At 62.5% G+C, this 18,032-nt stretch overlaps 2 protein-coding genes across 2 annotated transcripts in view; both read left to right on the top strand.

The window, feature by feature from the left end:
- ATP6V1B1 (ATPase H+ transporting V1 subunit B1) overlaps positions 1-12,467 on the top strand; it is a 54,271-nt gene extending 41,804 nt beyond the window's left edge. Inside the window, exons 7-19 of the mRNA XM_039551594.1 lie at positions 12-67; positions 2,237-2,335; positions 3,584-3,677; positions 5,851-5,928; positions 6,720-6,859; positions 7,322-7,423; positions 7,512-7,609; positions 8,027-8,150; positions 9,634-9,784; positions 10,576-10,658; positions 10,822-10,926; positions 11,829-11,958; positions 12,046-12,467. Coding sequence (XP_039407528.1) covers positions 12-67; positions 2,237-2,335; positions 3,584-3,677; positions 5,851-5,928; positions 6,720-6,859; positions 7,322-7,423; positions 7,512-7,609; positions 8,027-8,150; positions 9,634-9,784; positions 10,576-10,658; positions 10,822-10,926; positions 11,829-11,958; positions 12,046-12,203 — 1,418 coding nt within the window. The 3' untranslated portion in view covers positions 12,204-12,467. The remainder of the gene's footprint in view (positions 1-11; positions 68-2,236; positions 2,336-3,583; positions 3,678-5,850; positions 5,929-6,719; positions 6,860-7,321; positions 7,424-7,511; positions 7,610-8,026; positions 8,151-9,633; positions 9,785-10,575; positions 10,659-10,821; positions 10,927-11,828; positions 11,959-12,045) is intronic.
- Positions 12,468-14,510: 2,043 nt separating this feature from the next.
- LOC120409959 (neurofilament medium polypeptide-like) lies at positions 14,511-17,582 on the top strand. Its single transcript, XM_039551593.1, has 6 exons — positions 14,511-14,614; positions 14,985-15,058; positions 15,792-15,855; positions 16,356-16,450; positions 16,581-16,837; positions 17,405-17,582. The coding sequence occupies exons 1-6, from the start codon at positions 14,575-14,577 to the stop codon at positions 17,580-17,582; spliced, it is 708 nt and encodes a 235-aa protein (XP_039407527.1). The 5' UTR covers positions 14,511-14,574.
- The last annotated feature ends 450 nt before the right edge of the window (positions 17,583-18,032 follow it).

Raw genomic sequence — 18,032 nt, 5'->3', positions numbered from 1 at the left:
CCCTCCCCCAGCCTACAGGACCGTGTGTGGTGTCAACGGGCCACTGGTGGTGCTGGACAACGTCAAGGTAGGACCCTGGCTGGGTGACAAGGGGACAGCTCGGCGGGGTCACCTGCGGCTGTGTGGGGACCCCAGTGCTGAGGGTGCAACGGGGACAGTGTGTCCCCCGTCCCCTGCCGCCTGTCCTCTGTCCCTTCCCCTCTGTCCCCTGAGCTGTCCCCTGTCCCATCCCTCCTGTCCCCTGGGATGTCCCCCGGGCTGTCCCCTCCTCTCTGGGGTCCGAGCTCCCTCCTCTGGACGCGGTCGGCAGCAGAGCCCTGTCCCACCCACCTGCGCGCGCGGGTGGCGTGTCCCGTGTCCCCGTGTCCCCGTGTCCGCGTGTCCCCGTGTCCGCGTGTCCCGCCCCGTGTCCGTGTGTCCCCGTGTCCGTGTGTCCCGTGTCCGCGTGTCCCCATGTCCCTATGTCCCCGTGTCCCCGTGTCCGCGTGTCCCCATGTCCGTGTGTCCCCGTGTCCGTATGTCCCCGTGTCCGCGTGTCCCCATGTCCGTGTGTCCCCGTGTCCGGGTGTCCCCATGTCCGTGTGTCCCCGTGTCCGCGTGTCCCCGTGTCCCCGTGTCCGTGTGTCCCCGTGTCCGTGTGTGTCCCGTGTCCCCGTGTCCCCGTGTCCCCACGTCCGCGTGTCCCCGTGTCCCCGTGTCCCCGTGTCCGTGTGTCCCGTGTCCGTGTGTCCCCGTGTCCCCGTGTCCGCGTGTCCCCGTGTCCGCGTGTCCCATGTCCGTGTGTCCCGTGTCCGTGTGTCCCCGTGTCCGTGTGTCCCGTGTCCGCGTGTCCCCATGTCCGTGTGTCCCCGTGTCCGCGTGTCCCCATGTCCGCGTGTCCCCGTGTCCGTGTGTCCCCGTGTCCCCGTGTCCCCATGTCCGTGTGTCCCCGTGTCCGTGTGTCCCCGTGTCCCCGTGTCCCCGTGTCCGGGTGTCCCCATGTCCGGTGTCCCCATGTCCGTGCGTCCCCCGTGTCCGCGTGTCCCCGCGCGAGTGGCGTCTGCGCCGACACTGGGGACACTGGGGGACACTGGGGACCTTCTGTGGGACGCGTGTGGGCTCGGTTCGGGCACCCTGTCCCCCATGTCCCGTGTCCCTGCCCGAGCTCGTTCTCTGTCCCCCGTGTCCTTGTGCCCTGTCCCCCCTGTGTCCCTACCCAAGCTCTGGCTCCTGTCCCTTGTCCCCTGTCCCACACCCTCTGTCCCCTTTCCCAGCTCCATCCCCTGTCCCTGTGTCCCTGACCAAACTCTGGCTCCTGTCCCCGTGTCCCGTGCACCTGCCTGAGCTCTGTCCCCCGTCCAGTCCTGTCCCTTGTCCCCTGTCCCCTTGCCCAGCCCTGTCCCTTGCGCCCCTGCCCAAGCCCTGTCCCCTGTCCCCTCGAGCTCCAGCTCCCCCAGGGACCCTGCTCTGAGCGGGGCCACGCCACAAACCCGTGTCCCCTCACCCCTTGGTGTCACCCTCCCTGTCCCGGCTCTCCTGGGTGGGCTCGGGCTACCTGGGGGACCCCCCCGGGGGGCTTTGTCGCGCGGTGTCGCGTTTCCATGGCCGCTGTCACGCCGGGAATTAATCAGCTCAGTTAAAGAGCCGGCCCGTGGCGGGCGTTCCCTCGGCTATGCCGCCCTTTATCCAAAGGTTTTTCCAGAGGAATTAAAGTCCAAAGTTCACGGCGCTGGAGCCGGGAATGAGGAGGAGGAGGAGGAGGAGAGCCCTGAGCGTGCCGGGCAGGAGCGACATCGGCCATTGTCCCCAGAGCACGATGTGTCCCCTCAGCCAAGGGGCGGCACAAAAGTGCCCTCCGTCCGCCCCGGGGTGTCCCCATGAGTGCCACTCGTGCCCGCGGCCTCTGCCTTGGAGGTGGTGGCAGCCCTGGCTGTGAGAGCGTTTGTTGCCACCTACTTGGGAATGTCCCCAATATCGGAGGAAATCCCCTCGATGTCGGGGAAACTGAGGCACGGAGCAGTGCCACAGCCCGGGCCCGGCTCCAGGATGGGACAGCGACAGGGACAAGGCAGCGCCATCCCCCCGCCACCCCATTGCTGCCCAGTGTCCCCGTCCCCCGTCAGCGTTTGGTGGCTTCAGGACCAAAGGAGGGGAAACTGAGGCAGCACCAGCGGAGCAGGCGGGGCTGGGGGACAGGGCGGGCTGGGGGGACAGAGGGGACAGTGCCACCCCATTGCCCGTGTCCCTGTCCCCACAGTTCGCCCAGTACGCCGAGATCGTGAACTTCACGCTGCCCAACGGCACCACCCGCAGCGGGCAGGTGCTGGAGGTCATGGGCTCCAAGGCCATCGTCCAGGTGAGCGCGGCGACACGGGGACAGGGGACACGGGGACACGGGGACACGCGGGGACTGCGCGGCCCGGGACATTGTTCCCTCCGGTGGTGGCTGTCGGGCTCGTGTCCCAGTGCTCTGAAGAGGCGGTACTGGTGTCCCGGGATGGGCAGTGTCCTGGGACGTGGTGTCCTGGGACAGGTAGTGGTGTCCTGGGATGGTCAGAGGTGTCCCGGCATGGGCAGTGTCCTGGGACAAGTGGAGTTCTGGCATGGGCAGTGTCCTGGGACAAATGACCTGGGAGATGTAGTGGTGTCCCGGGATGGTCAGGGGTGTCCCGGGATGGGTCAGGGGTGTCCCGGGATGGTCAGGGGTGCCCTGGGATGGTCAGGGTGTCCTGGGATGGTCAGGGGTGTCCCGGGATGGTCAGGGGTGTCCTGGGACGGTCAGGGGTGTCCTGGGACGGTCACAGGGTGTCCTGGGACAGGGGTGTCCTGGGATGGTCAGGGGTGTCCTGGGATGGTCAAGGGTGTCCTGGGCCAGGTGGCGTCCCCATCCCTCACCCCATAAACCCCCACACTGACCCCCCTTCCTCCACCCCAGCAGGAAACCCCGCTGCCACCACCCCCCGACAGCCACCAGCCAGCAGTGGTGTCCCCAAACCCGCGAGCCCTGGGGCTCTTTGGGGTCACTCCGCCTAATTCGCCCAGATCCCTCCCCAAATCTCCCCGCCGGGGCTTCTGGGGGGGGGCCGCGCAGCTGCCCAAAATCGCTGCCCTAAAGCCACCTGCGCCTCGGGATGCCCTTTTAATCCTATTAGGGAGTCAGGCTCGGGAGGAGGGGGAAAAGGGGGCAAAAAAGGGATAAAAGGGGAGAAAATGAGGTTTTTGCAGCCGCAGCGTTGTTGGGGGTGACCTGCGGCCCCCGCAGCCACCTGGGGGGCTCTGGCTGTCACCTGTCACCATCTCCAGCTCCCCCCGTTCTCCCAGGGGCCACCCGGCGCTAATTAAAGCAGCGATCCGGGGGTAATTAACACAATTATTATCCTGATCAAAAGGCCTCCGGCTTCCCCCTCCCTCAAAAAAAAAAAAAATCCCCCCTCCCCCAAAGCCTCTCCGGAGGGGTTTTCTTAACCCCAAACCCTGTCCCCTCCCCGGGGCGGGGTTTGGGGTGAGCGCGGCTCGAGTCACCCCCTCACACACACGCACCCCCTCCTAATTAATCCCCGCTAATTGCTCCCCCGCCCGGCCCGTGCCCCCGGGCACCCCGCAGGTGTTTGAGGGCACATCTGGCATCGATGCCAAGGCGACATCCTGCGAGTTCACGGGGGACATCCTGCGCACGCCGGTGTCCGAGGACATGCTGGGTGAGGACAGGGCCGCAGCTCGGGGCGAGGAAATTTGGGGGGGGGGGGGGTGGTTTGGGTTAGGGTTTGGGTCTGAGAACGTCCCTGTGTCACATCACAGCTGTGACAGTCACCTCAGACAGGGCTGGAGCCCTCCCCGCGTCCTCTCTGCGTAGTTATCCCAGGAAAAAACGCTTGGGATGGGCTGGGAAAGGATTCGGGGTGAGGTGGCACCTCATGCCTGGAGGTGTCACCCCATTGATCCCTGCAGGTGACATCCCACCCCTGGAGGTGTCACCCCATCCCTTGGAAGTGACATCCCACCCCTGGAGGTGTCACCCCATCCCTGAAAGTGTCCCAGGCCAGACTGGACAAGGCTTGGAGCCACCTGGGCTAGTGGACGGTGTCCCCATGGCAGGGGGTGACATCGATGGGATTTAAGGTCCCTTCCCAAAACCACTCTGGGATCCATCCCGGATCTGTGACACCCTCCTGTCCCCTCAGGTCCCCCAGCCCGGTGCTGGCAGCCCCCACGACCCCTCAGAGCCCTCCCCACCCCCCGTTGGTCACGGCCGCTCCCCGCGGTCACTCGGGGTCGCGCCGGGGGGTGACCCTGTCCCTGCGCTGACCCTCTGGCCCACGGCGGGGGCCGCGCGTCCTCCTCGATCCATCGCGGCGCGGATGGATCCCGATCCCACAAAGGGCAGCGCAAAGGGCAGGCGGCGGGCGGAGTCCCCTCGCTGTCGCCCCACCGCCGAGCTCGGTGTCCCCGGGAGCCGCCGGTGCCCGGCGAGCGCCGTGGCCGCTGACCTTTCATGCTCGGCGCTCGGCGCTGCCATCACCCTGATGCGCTGTGACACCGCGGACGTGTCCCCGCACCGGGGGAATGTCCCATGGGGGGACAGCAGGAGCGGGGAGGCGACGGGGGTGGGTTCAGGGAACCGTGGCTTTGTCGCGATCGATGCCACCGCGGCTCCGAGGCGGTCGATGAGGCTGAGAGGGAGCGGTGAGGCCGAGTCCCCTCCCTGGGGATGGTTTGGGGGGTTTGGGGTCGCTCCATCTGTGCAGGAGATGGGGACACGAAAGGGGAGGGGGCGGCGGGGGGCACCCCACTCGCCCAGGAGCTGGGGAGTGCAAGGGGGAGGAGATTGGGGACATGGGGACAGGGTGTGGGGACACGGGGACACGGGGATAGGATGATGGGGGTGATGGGGACAGGAGGACACGGGGACAGGGTGATGGGGACACGGGGACACGGGGACAGGGTGATGGGGATGATGGGGACACGGGGACAGGGTGTGGGGACATGGGGACACGGGGATAGGGTGATGGGGGTGATGGGGATGATGGGGACAGGGTGATGGGAGTTCTGGGGACACGGGGACATGGGGATAGGGTGATGGGAGTTCTGGGGACACGGGGACAGGGTGATGGGAGTTCTGGGGACATGGGGAGAGGGTGATGGGTGTGATGGGACACAGGGACAGGGCGATGGGAGTTCTGGGGACATGGGGAGAGGGTGATGGGGGTGATGGGGATATGGGGACAGGGCGATGGGAGTTCTGGGGACATGGGGACATGGGGATAGGGTGATGGGAGTTCTGGGGACACGGGGACAGGGCGATGGGAGTTCTGGGGACATGGGGACATGGGGATAGGGTGATGGGGTGATGGGGACACGGGGACAGGGTGATGGGAGTTCTGGGGACATGGGGACAGGGTGATGGGAGTTCTGGGGACACGGGGACAGGGTGATGGGGGTGCCGGGGACACAAGCACAGGGTGATGGGGTGATGGGGACAAGGTCCTGTCCCCATGTGCCAGTATGGGGGCGGTCGGTGCCACCCCCCACCTGGGAGTTGATGACCCCAAGGGGGAGGTGATGGCGGTGCCTGGGGACATGAGGGGGTCTCGGGGGTCTTGTCCCATGTGCTGGCATCTTGCTGCCACACACAGGGGCTGTGGTGGCACCCAGCCCGCAGGTGACACCTTCTGCCCACAGCCACACCCCCCCCCAGCGCCGGTCCCTGTGTCCCCTCTGGGGGTGGGTGGGGGTGTCCCGTGGATGTGCTGGGGACCTGGATCGGGATGGGGACCTGGATCGGGATGGGGACCGTGCCCCAGGGCCATGGGACGGGCAGGTGCCACTCTGGGCTGGTGGCCTCAGGAAGGGATGGTCCCTCTGTCTCCGCAGGCCGGGTGTTCAACGGCTCCGGCAAACCCATCGACAGCGGCCCCGCCGTGATGGCCGAGGACTTCCTGGACATCAACGGTGACGGCTCCGGCTTTGCGGGAATGCGGGAGGGGCTTAGGGATAGTCTGGAATGGGGGGTGATGCTGTGCCCTGATGGCCACAGCGGCTCTGTGGTGTCACCACATCCATCCATCCATCCATCCATCCATCCATCCATCCATCCATCCCTCTGTCCATCCGTCTGTCCTTCCATCCCTCCATGCGTCCATCCCTCCATGCGTCCGTCCATCCATCTGTCCTTCTGTCCATCCATCCATCCCTCCATCCATCCCTCCATCCCTCCTCCCTCCATCCCTCCATCCCTCCATCCATCCTCCCATCCCTCCATCCATCCTCCCTCCATCCCTCCATCCCTCCATCCCTCCATCCCTCCATCCCTCCATCCCTCCATCCTCCATCCTCATCCCTCCATCCACTCCATCCCTCCCTCCATCCCTCCATCCATCCCTCCATCCATCCCTCCATCCATCCCTCCATCCATCCCTCCATCCATCCCTCCATCCATCCCTCCATCCCTCCATCCCTCCATCCCTCCCTCCCCACTGGGGTGCCCACATGGGTGTCCAGGTGCTGGGACGGTTCCTGTCCCACCCCAGAGCTGCTCCCTGCTCAACTCCAGAAGTTCCTTCCCAATTTTTTGCACCCTCCTTGCATCCGCTTCCAGCCCCATCCCTGGCAGTGTCCAAGGCCAGGCTGGACAGGGCTTGGAGCAACCTGGGATGGTGGAAGGAGTCCCTGCGTGGCACTGGATGGGTTTAAGTCCTCTTCCAACCCAAACCATTCCATGATTCCTCCCTTTCCCTCTCCAGGCCAGCCCATCAACCCCCACGGCCGCATCTATCCTGAGGAGATGATCCAGACCGGGATCTCTCCCATCGACGTCATGAACAGCATCGCCCGCGGCCAGAAAATTCCCATCTTTTCTGCTGCCGGGCTGCCCCACAACGAGGTGAGTGCCTGGGAATTGCGGGAAGAGGAGGATGGAGGGATTTGGGAAGGTCGGATCCCCTCTCCTGGTGTCAGGAAACTGCCGTCAGCTCGTGCCTCAGTTTCCCCATTGGCACAGCAATCCCTGCGTGCTTTGTGTGGGGGTGTCTGGGCTGATTTGGGGTCCCTAAATCCAGGGATTGTGGGGATCCGGACCCTCCTAATATTCCCACGAGAGTGGCTGTGGCAGACGGGACAGAGCAGGAGGGGCTGGAAATTCCAGAGGGGGATGGGAACAAACCCTGACAGGTCAGGAGTGACCACAGGGAGTGGCCACAGGGAGTGACCACAGGCAAGGCAGGACACAGCGAGGGGGTGACACCCTGCTGACCCCTGACCTGTGGGGCCGTGCCCCAGTCCCACGGGGGCTGTGGTCACTCCGGGCTGTCCCTGCTGCCACCTCCGTCCCCGTCCCCTCGCCCAGATCGCGGCGCAGATCTGCCGCCAGGCCGGGCTGGTGAAGAAATCCAAGGATGTGGTGGATTTCCACGAGGACAACTTCGCCATCGTCTTCGCGGCCATGGGGGTGAGTCGGGGACAGGATGGGACATCCCGGGGGACGCCAGCACTGCCGTGTCCCCATATCCCCGCCCCGCTGACCGCGTGTCCCGCAGGTGAACATGGAGACCGCGCGGTTCTTCAAGTCGGACTTCGAGCAGAACGGCTCCATGGAGAACGTGTGCCTGTTCCTCAACCTGGCCAACGACCCCACGTGAGGCACAGCCCGGCTCCGGCTCCTCCTCTTCCTCCTCTTCCTCCTCTTCCTCCTCTTCCTCCTCTTCCTCCTCTTCCTCCTCCTTTCTCCCTCTCCCTCTCTTTTATCCCTCCTTTCTCCTTCCCCACTTCTCCCTCTCCCTTCCTCTCCCCCACCAGGACCCACCCAATCCCACCCCGATCAGTTTGGGGGGAGCTCTCCTGGCTCCATCTGGGGTTCCCCAATGCCCCACCCTATGTGGGGACCCCAAAACTCCGCGAGTCCCCGCTGCTCCCCCCAGTGCCAACCCAGCCCGTGGGGGACCACGATCGATCCCACACCGGGCTGGGCTCCTCTGTGCACCCTCCTGGCACCCTCAAACCTGCCCTGCGGGGCTTAATCAGGCTAATTAGGCTAATTAGGGGTGTCCCACAGGATCGAGAGGATCATCACGCCCCGGCTGGCGCTGACCACGGCCGAGTTCCTGGCGTACCAGTGCGAGAAGCACGTGCTGGTCATCCTGACCGACATGAGCTCCTACGCCGAGGCGCTCCGCGAGGTCAGCCCGGGGTGCTCGGGGTGACGAGGGCAGTTGGGGTTCCCTGGGTCCTTGGGGTGTTTGGGGTGCTCGGGGTGACGAGGACAGCTGGGGTTCCTGTGGTTTTTGGGGTGTTTGGGGTTTTGGAGGTGTTTGGGGTACCTGGGGTGCTCAGGGTGACGAGGACAGCTGGGGTTCCCTGGGTCCTTGCGGTGTTTGGGGTGCTCAGGGTGACGAGGACATCTGGGCTTCCCTGGGTCCTTGCGGGGTTTGGGGGGTTTGGGGTACCTGGGGTGCTCAGGGTGACGACGACAGCTGGGGTTCCCAGAGTCCTTGGGGTGTTTGGGGTGACGAGGACAGCTGGGCTTCCCTGGGTTCCTTGGGGTGTTTGGGGTGCTCGGGGTGACAGGACAGCTGGGCTTCCCTGGGTTCTTGGGGTTTTTGGGGTGTTTGCGGTTACCTGGGGTGCTCAGGGTGACAAGGACAAGTGGGGTTCCCTGGGTTCTTGGAGGGTTTGGGGTGCTCAGGGTGACAAGGACAGCTGGGCTTCCCTGGGTCCTTGCGGTGTTTGGGGTGCTCAGGGTGGTGAGGACAGCTGGGGTTCCCTGGGTCCTTGGGGTTTTTGGAGGTGCTTGGGGTACCTGGGGTGCTCAGGGTGACGAGGACAGCTGGGCTTCCCTGGGTCCTTGGGGTGTTTGGGGTGCTCAGGGTGACAAGGACAAGTGGGGTTCCCTGGGTTCTTGGAGGGTTTGGGGTGCTCAGGGTGACAAGGACAAGTGGGGTTCCCTGGGTCCTTGGGGTGTTTGGGGTGCTCAGGGTGACAAGGACATCTGGGCTTCCCTGGGTCCTTGCGGGGTTTGGGGGGTTTGGGGTACCTGGGGTGCTCAGGGTGATGACGACAGCTGGGGTTCCCAGAGTCCTTGGGGTGTTTGGGGTGACGAGGACAGCTGGGCTTCCCTTGGGTCCTTGGGGTTTTTGGGGTGTTTGGGGTTACCTGGGGTGCTCAGGGTGACGAGGACATCTGGGGTTCCCGTGTTTTTTGGGGTGTTTGGTGTTCCTGGGGAGCTCAGGGTGTTTGGGTTACCCAGTACCCCTGAGGTTCCCCGGGTTCTTGGGGTGTTTGGGGCGCCTGGGGTTGTCCTGGGGTGACAGGGGTGTTTGGGGTACTTGGGATGCTCGGGGTGCCCAGTAGTACCCTTGAGGTTCCCATAGTTCTTGGGGTGTTTGGGGTGCCCGGGGTTTTTGGGGTGTCTGGAGTCCTCAGGATACCTTGCACACCTGGGGTTCCCATGGTTCTCGGGTTTTTAGGGTGCCTGGGGTGTTTGGGGTACCCAGAGCACCTGGGGTTCCCAGGGTTCTTGGGGGTTTTGGGGTGTTTGGGGCACCCAGCACACCCGGGGGTTTTGGGGTTGCCTGGGCTGCTCAGGACACTCGTGTCCCTTGTGCCTCCCATGGGTTTTGGGGTGTTTGGGGTGCCCTGACCCCCCTCCTCCCAATCCCAAAGGTGTCGGCAGCCAGGGAGGAAGTCCCGGGCCGCCGTGGCTTCCCTGGCTACATGTACACGGACCTGGCCACCATCTACGAGCGCGCCGGGCGCGTGGAGGGCAGGAACGGCTCCATCACCCAGATCCCGATCCTCACCATGCCCAACGACGGTCAGCGGGACACGGCGAGGCCGGGAATACCAGGGGAGGGGATACGGGAATACCGGGAGATCGGGATTTGCCCACTCCGGGAAATCGCAGGGTTGGCAAATCCCAAATTGCTCTGGTTTAACCCAGTTTTGGGGAGCGCCTTTTGGGGTGGTGATGCTGCTGCGGTGATTTAGGATGTGAGACTTCCCTGTGTCCCCAACCACCCCTCAACACCTCCTGTTTGGGGTCCCCGGCTCCAGGACAGGGGGGTGACACCGAGACCCCTCTGAGACATCCCAACCACCCCATAACACCTCCTGTTTGAGGTCCCCGGCTCCAGGACAAGGGGGTGACACCGAGACCCCTCCAAATCATCCCAACCACCCCTCAACACCTCCTGTTTGGGGTTCCCAGCTCCAGGACATGGGGGTGACACCGAGACCCCTCCGAGTCATCCCAACCACCCCATAACACCTCCTATTTGGGGTCCCCAGCTCCAGGACAGGGCAGGTGACACCGAGACCCCTCCGAATCATCCCAACCACTCCCAGCACCTCCCGTTTGGGGTTCCCAGCTCCAGGACATGGGGGTGACACCGAGACCCTTCCAAATCATCCCAACTACCCCTCAATGCCTCCTGTTTGGGGTCCCCAGCTCCAGGACAGGGGGGTGACACCAAACCCCCCCTACTGCCCCCAGTGGGGGCTGTGCTGCCCCGGTGACCCCGCAGATGTGACACAGCGATGTCCCACACCCGGCTGAGCTTCCAGCCCCACTCTGGGGGCTCAAAACCCCTTTGTCCTTCTCCCCAGACATCACCCACCCCATCCCCGACCTCACGGGGTTCATCACCGAGGGCCAGATCTACGTGGACCGGCAGCTCCACAACCGCCAGGTTTGATCCCAAACCCCTTCCCAGCTCATGGGATGGATCCAGGGATGGATCCGGCACCCACCAGGGCTGGAAACCACCCAGAAGCAGCGGTGTGGGGGTGCTGAGGGTTGGGGTGGGGTCCCTACAAGGCCGGCTGGACACTGGGGTGGCTCTCACCCTACAGATTTACCCCCCCATCAACGTTCTGCCGTCCCTGTCGCGGCTGATGAAATCGGCCATCGGAGAGGGAATGACCAGGAAGGACCACGGGGACGTGTCCAACCAGCTGGTGAGAGCCTGGGGACACTCGGGGGGTGGCGTTTGGCACTTCAGAGCCCTCCTGTCCAACTCCTGGAGGACGTGGAGCTGCTGGAGCAAACCCAGAGCAGGTTCTGGAGCTGCTCCAGGATTCTGGAGCCCCTCTGGATCAGGCTGGGAGAGCTGGGAATGTTCCCCTGGAGAAGGGAAGGAGCCAGGGAGAGCTGCGAGCCCCTTGCAGGGCCAGGGAGTTCCAGACTCTGATTTTTGGGATGATTCAGGATCGGATCCCGTTGAGCTCCACGGGGTGTTCTAAATCCCAGATCCCGGGCTCTGTTTATTGGGATGTGGGGAGAATCCAGGGAAAGTGACAGCTCCCAGGAGTGCTGGGGCTGCCCCACATCCTTGGAAGTGCCCAAGGCCAGGCTGGACATTGGGGTTTGGAGTCAGCTGGGATAGGGGAAGATGTCCCTGCCCATGCGGACGTGGATGGGATTCAAAGTCCCTTCCAAGCCAAACCATTCCAGGATTCCGGAGCCCAGCTGGGAGAGCTGGGAATGTTGCCCTGGAGAAGGGAAGGAGCCAGGGAGAGCTGCGAGCCCCTTGCAGGGCCTAAAGGGGCTCCAGGAGAGCTGCAGAGGGACTGGGGCCAAGGGCTGGAGGGCCAGGAGGCAGGGAATGGCTTCCCAGTGGGAAAGGGGAGCTTGGGCTGGGATGTTGGGAAGGAATTGCTGGCTGGGAGGGTGGCGAGGGGCTGGGCTGGAATTGCCAGAGCAGCTGGGGCTGCCCCTGGATCCCTGGCAGTGCCCAAGGCCAGGTTGGGATGGACTTGGATCCAGCTGGGACAGTGGGAGGTGTCCCTGGGTGGCACCGGCCGGGCTGGGGGCTCCGTGCCCATCCCGCTCCATCCCATGGAATCCCGGCATCCCGCAGTACGCCTGCTACGCCATCGGCAAGGACGTGCAGGCCATGAAGGCCGTGGTGGGCGAGGAGGCCCTGTCGGCCGATGACCTCCTCTACCTGGAGTTCCTGCACAAGTTCGAGAAGCATTTCATCTCCCAGGGTGAGCCGCCGGCCCTAAAACGCTGGATTTGGGATCGGGGGGAGCCCCTCCAGCATCCCAAAACCCTTCACCCCGTCCTGCTGCCAGGTCCCTACGAGAACCGGAGCATTTTCGAGTCGCTGGACATCGGCTGGCAGCTCCTGCGCATCTTCCCCAAGCAGCTCCTCAAGCGCATCCCGGAGAACGTCCTGGCCGAGTTCTACCCCCGCGAGGGCAAGGCGCCCGAGCAGGGCACGGCCCTGTGACCCCAAATCCCTACAAATCCCCCTTTTCCAGTGGGATCAATGTCCTAAAATTGGGAGAAATCCCTTTATTTTGGTGAATAAACCACCGTGGTCACCAAACCCTTTTTTTCTCCGATATTTCCTTCCCCACCTGTGGAATTCCCACCCCTTGAGCTCCCCAGAACCTCCCAAATCCCTACAAATCCCCCTTTTCCCATGGGCTCGGTCTCCTAAAATCAGGAGAAATCCCTTTATTTTGGTGAATAAACCACCGTGGCCACCAAACCCCTTTTTTGCTCCAGTATTTCCTTCCCCGCCTGTGGAATTCCCACCCCTTGAGCTCCCCAGAACCTCCCAAATCCCTACAAATCCCCCTTTTCCAGTGGGATCAATGTCCTAAAATCAGGAGAAATCCCTTTATTTTGGTGAATAAACCACCGTGGCCACCAAACCCCTTTTTTTCTCCGATATTTCCTTCCCCACCTGTGGAATTCCCACCCCTTGAGCTCCACAAAACCTCCCAAATCCCTACAAATCCCCCTTTTCCCATGGGCTCGGTCTCCTAAAATCAGGAGAAATCCCTTTATTTTGGTGAATAAACCACCGTGGTCACCAAACCCCTTTTTTGCTCCAGTATTTATTCCCTGGCTGTGGAATTCCCACCCCTTGAGCTCCCACAGAACCTCCCAAATCCCTACAAATCCCCCTTTTCCAGTGGGATCAATGTCCTAAAATTGGGAGAAATCCCTTTATTTTGGTGAATAAACCACCGTGGCCACCAAACCCCTTTTTTGCTCCGATCTTTCCTTCCCTGGCTGTGGAATTCCCACCCCTTGAGCTCCACAGAACCTCCCAAATCCCTACAAATCCCCCTTTTCCAGTGGGATCAATGTCCTAAAATCGGCGTAAATCCCTTTATTTTGGTGAATAAACCACCGTGGTCACCAAACCCCTTTTTTTCTCCGATATTTCCTTCCCCACCTGTGGAATTCCCACCCCTTGAGCTCCACAAAACCTCCCAAATCCCTACAAATCCCCCTTTTCCAGTGGGATCAATGTCCTAAAATCAGGAGAAATCCCTTTATTTTGGTGAATAAACCACCGTGGCCACCAAACCCCTTTTTTGCTCCGATCTTTCCTTCCCTGGCTGTGGAATTCCCACCACTTGAGCTCCCCAGAACCTCCCAAATCCCTACAAATCCCCCTTTTCCAGTGGGATCAATGTCCTAAAATTGGGAGAAATCCCTTTATTTTGGTGAATAAACCACCGTGGCCACCAAACCCCTTTTTTGCTCCGATCTTTCCTTCCCTGGCTGTGGAATTCCCACCCCTTGAGCTCCACAAAACCTCCCAAATCCCTACAAATCCCCCTTTTCCAGTGGGATCAATGTCCTAAAATTGGGAGAAATCCCTTTATTTTGGTGAATAAACCACCGTGGCCACCAAACCCCTTTTTTGCTCCGATCTTTCCTTCCCTGGCTGTGGAATTCCCACCCCTTGAGCTCCCCAGAACCTCCCAAATCCCTACAAATCCCCCTTTTCCCATGGGCTTGGTCTCCTAAAATCGGGAGAAATCCCTTTATTTTGGTGAATAAACCACCGCGGTCACCAAACCCCTTTTTTCCTCCAGTATTTCCTTCCCTGGCTGTGGAATTCCCACCCCTTGAGCTCCCCAAAACCTCCCAAATCCCTACAAATCCCCCTTTTCCAGTGGGATCGATGTCCTAAAATCGGGAGAAATCCCTTTATTTTGGTGAATAAACCACCGTGGCCACCAAACCCCTTTTTTGATCCGATATTTCCTTCCCCACCTGTGGAATTCCCACCCCTTGAGCTCCCCAGAACCTCCCAAATCCCTACAAATCCCCCTTTTCCCATGGGCTTGGTCTCCTAAAATTGGCATAAATCCCTTTATTTTGGTGAATAAACCACCGTGGCCACCAAACCCCTTTTTTGCTCCGATCTTTCCTTCCCTGGCTGTGGAATTCCCACCCCTTGAGCTCCCCAGAACCTCCCAAATCCCTACAAATCCCCCTTTTCCAGTGGGATCAATGTCCTAAAATCGGGAGAAATCCCTTTATTTTGGTGAATAAACCACCGTGGCCACCAAACCCCTTTTTTGCTCCGATCTTTCCCGCTGTGACCATGGAATTCCCAACCCCTGGGAACCCCTGGAGCAGCAGCTCCTGCCCCGTGGAAAATCCCAACACCCCACAGCGGGTTTCGCTTCCCCCCTGTGGGATCGGGGCGCTCGGAGCCCTGGGGGAGGGAGGAGGGAGGGAGGGGAAAGGGGAGATGGTTTCACTTCCCCGCAGGGCGGGAGGACGAGGAGGCAGCGGCGGGGAGAGGGCGGCGGCACCCCCAGATCTCAGGGGTTTGGGGGGCTCCGGGCATGGCCTGGGCTGGGGACGGAGTCGGGGGACACCTCACGGGTAAGGGGGAAACTCCTGGGGGATTTTTGGGGGGGTCACCAGTGGGGTTTGGGGGTTGGGATTTGGGGTTGGAAGGAGTGAAACCAGCCCGGAATTGGGTCTGGGGGTTGGGGGGGAGGTTCCTTCTGGGGTCCCGAGGGAAAAGGGGTGGGATTGGGATTCCAGAGCGCGTTCCCCAGCGGATCAGGGATTGTGGGAAGGGTCCGGGAGCCGCTTGGGGGGAGCTGGGGACCTCCCAAACCCCAAACTACCGGGAACACTTGGGGAATGGGGGATGTCCCCAATCCCCTATCGGGGACCGCGCCGGGGACTGCCCTGTCCCCCCTTGTCACCCCCGGTGTCCCCAAACTGCTGCTCCGGGTCCCCGCAGCCCTCCTGGAGTCCGGGAGCAGCGAGGAGGAGGAGGAGGAGGAGGAGGCGGATGAAGAGGCAGCTGCTGGACAGGTGTCACTTCCCGGCTCGTTTCCCATTGGATTTCCCCCTCCTGATCCCATAAATCGGGGGGGATGAAGGGGGGCGGGGGGGAGGGGGGTGACACGGGCACAGCGTCCCCAGCGCTGGCAGTGTCCCGGTGGCTCGGGGGTCGCCGATGGAATGCCGATGGAATGGTCTGCCAGTGCCAACGGAATGCCAACGGAATGCCGATGGAATGCCAAGAGAATGCCAATGGAATGCCCTGCCCGTGCCAGGCCGATGGAATTCCACGCTGGTGGAACGCCCGTGCCAATGGAAGTCTGTGCCAAGGCCATTCCATGCCAAGGAAATTCCATCCCAAGGCCATTCCATCCCAAGGGCCATTCCATCCCAAGGCCATTCCATGCCAAGGGAATTCCATCCCAAGGCCATTCCATCCCAAGGCAATTCCATCCCAAGGCCATTCCATGCCAAGGCCATTCCATGCCAAGGCCATTCCATCCCAAGGGCCATTCCATCCCAAGGCAATTCCATCCCAAGGCCATTCCATCCCAAGGCCATCCCAAGGGCCATTCCATCCCAAGGGCCATTCCATCCCAAGGGCCATTCCATCCCAAGGCCATTCCATGCCAAGGGAATTCCATCCCAAGGCCATTCCATGCCATGCCAACACTGTGACATTTGTCACTGCCGTGCCAATGGAATTCCATGCCAATGGAACTCCGTGCCAACCCGGCACCTCATTCCCATTTTTTTCCCGCAGCACCGCCCATCCCTGGACCCGGAGCCCGGTGACACCGAGGCTCGGCTGGCCCAGCTGGAGCAAGGTGAGCCCTGTCCCATCCCGGTGTCCATCCCGGTGTCCCCATCCCGGTGTCCCCATCCCAATGTCCCCATCCCGGTGTCCCCATCCCGGTGTCCCATCCCGGTGTCCCACCCTGGTGTCCCCATCCCAGTGTCCCCATCCCGGTGTCCCATCCCAGTGTCCCACCCTGGTGTCCCCATCCAGTGTCCCCATCCCGGTGTCCCATCCCAGTGTCCCCACCCCGGTGTCCCCATCCCAGTGTCCCATCCCAGTGTCCCATCCCAGTGTCCCACCCTGGTGTCCCCATCCCAGTGTCCCCATCCCGGTGTCCCATCCCAGTGTCCCATCCCCGTGTCCCCATCCCAGTGTCCCATCCCCGTGTCCCATCCCAGTGTCCCCATCCCAGTGTCCCCCTCCCAGTGTCCAATCCCGATGTCCCCATCCCAGTGCCCCATCCCGGTGTCCCCAATACCCCCCGGTGTCCCATCCCCGGTGTCCCCAACCCCCCGGTGTCCCCGGCAGCGTCGCAGGAGCTGCTGGCCGAGCTGGCGGCGCTGGACACCGAGGTGGAGCTGGAGCCGCTGAGCCGGCGGCGAGCCGAGGCCTTCAGTGCCCAGGTGGGGATGGGGACGGTCCCCAAAACTGTCCCCACATGGGGACAAAGGTGCCAGGGCACCCCCAGGGCACGCCCGGCTCTGGGGGGTGTGGGGAACCCCGATTCTGGGATTCTGGGATTTTGGGATTCAGGTGAAGGAGGAGAACAAGCGGCTGGAGAGGCTCAGCCTGGCCCTGAGCCCAGAGGTGACCCCAGAGGTGACCCCAGAGGAGGTGACCCCTGAAGTGACCCCAGAGGTGACCCCTGAAGTGACCCCAGAGGTGACCCCTGCCCAGTGCTCCGGGCAGCAGCTCCCAGGTGAGCCTGGGGTGTCCCATCCCACTCTGGGATGGGATCCCACCCCATCCCAATCCCATGGATCCCATCCCACCCCATCTCAGTCCCACGGGTCCCACCCCATCCCACCCTGGAATGGGATCCCACCCCATCCCACTGCATCCCACCCACCCCATCCCATCCCACCCTGGACTGGGATCCACCCCATCCCAATCCCATGGATCCCATCCCATCCCACCTTGGAATGGGATCCCATCCCACCCCATCCCATCCCATCCCACTCTGGAATGGGATCCCACCCCATCCCAATCCCATGGATCCCATCCCATCCCACCTTGGAATGGGATCCCATCCCACCCCATCCCATCCCACTCTGGAATGGGATCCCACCCCGTCCCAGTCCCATGGATCCCATCCCATCCCATCCCACTCTGGAATGGGATCCCACCCCATCCCAATCCCATGGGTCCCACCCCATCCCACCCTGGAATGGGATCCCATCCCACCCACTGCAATCCCACCCACCCATCCCACCCATCCCACTCTGGAATGGGATCCCACCCCGTCCCAGTCCCATGGATCCCACCCCATCCCACCCCACCCCGGCCTGGGATCCCACCCTTCCCCGCTGTCCCCACTCCGCTCTTTGGGGTCGTTCCCGAGCCCCGTTTGGGCTCAGACCCGGCGAAAGCGACACCGAAACCCAACCGCGAGCGCCGAAACCGAAGCGCTTCCCCTTTCCCATCCTGTTTTCCCGAGGCGGCAATTCCGGCTCTTGGCAGCCTGTGGGATCGGGGTGGGGACACACTTGTGGGGTTGGGACATCCCCAACCCTCCATGGGCAGGGAATTCCCTGATTTCCCTCCTGGGATGGCTCTTGGGGGGTGTTTGGGGTGCCGGGGGTCATTCCCACACCGGGGAATCAGGGACAACGGGGACGCAGCTGGGCTGGGGGGACTTGGGGCGCCTCGATTCCCCTTTCCCACTCTTTTCCCAACCTTTTCCCACCTCTCATTTCCCCCCTTTCCCATCCCTTGATCCTCCATTTCCCACCCCCTTTGCCACCCTTTGTCCCAATCTTTTTCCCCCCCTTTTCTCCCCCTTTTCCCAACCCTTTTCCCAACCCTTCCCCACGCCTCATTCCCTCCCATTTCCCCCCCATTTTCCCCCCCATTTTCCCCCCATTTTCCCCCCTCTTCCCCCCATTTTGCCACCCTTTTCCCCACATTTCCCCCCCATTTCCCCCCCCTTTTTCCCCCTTTTTTCCCAACCTTTTCCCCCCCTTTTTTCCCCCTTTTTTCCCACCC

The sequence above is a fragment of the Corvus cornix genome, chromosome 4, assembly GCF_000738735.6.
Source record: "Corvus cornix cornix isolate S_Up_H32 chromosome 4, ASM73873v5, whole genome shotgun sequence".
Lineage (NCBI taxonomy): Eukaryota > Metazoa > Chordata > Aves > Passeriformes > Corvidae > Corvus > Corvus cornix.
Note: the sequence above shows the minus strand (reverse complement) of the source record. Positions and strands in the feature narration are given on the sequence as shown.

What these genes read in the sequence shown, in the direction of transcription:
- LOC120409959 (XM_039551593.1), top strand. Translation starts at nt 14,575, where the DNA reads ATGGCCTGGGCTGGGGACGGAGTCGGGGGACACCTCACGG. An exon ending in AAGAGGCAGCTGCTGGACAG is followed by an intron (nt 15,059 to 15,791) that starts GTGTCACTTCCC and finishes TTTTTCCCGCAG; the next exon opens with CACCGCCCATCCCTGGACCC. An exon ending in GCTGGCCCAGCTGGAGCAAG is followed by an intron (nt 15,856 to 16,355) that starts GTGAGCCCTGTC and finishes TGTCCCCGGCAG; the next exon opens with CGTCGCAGGAGCTGCTGGCC.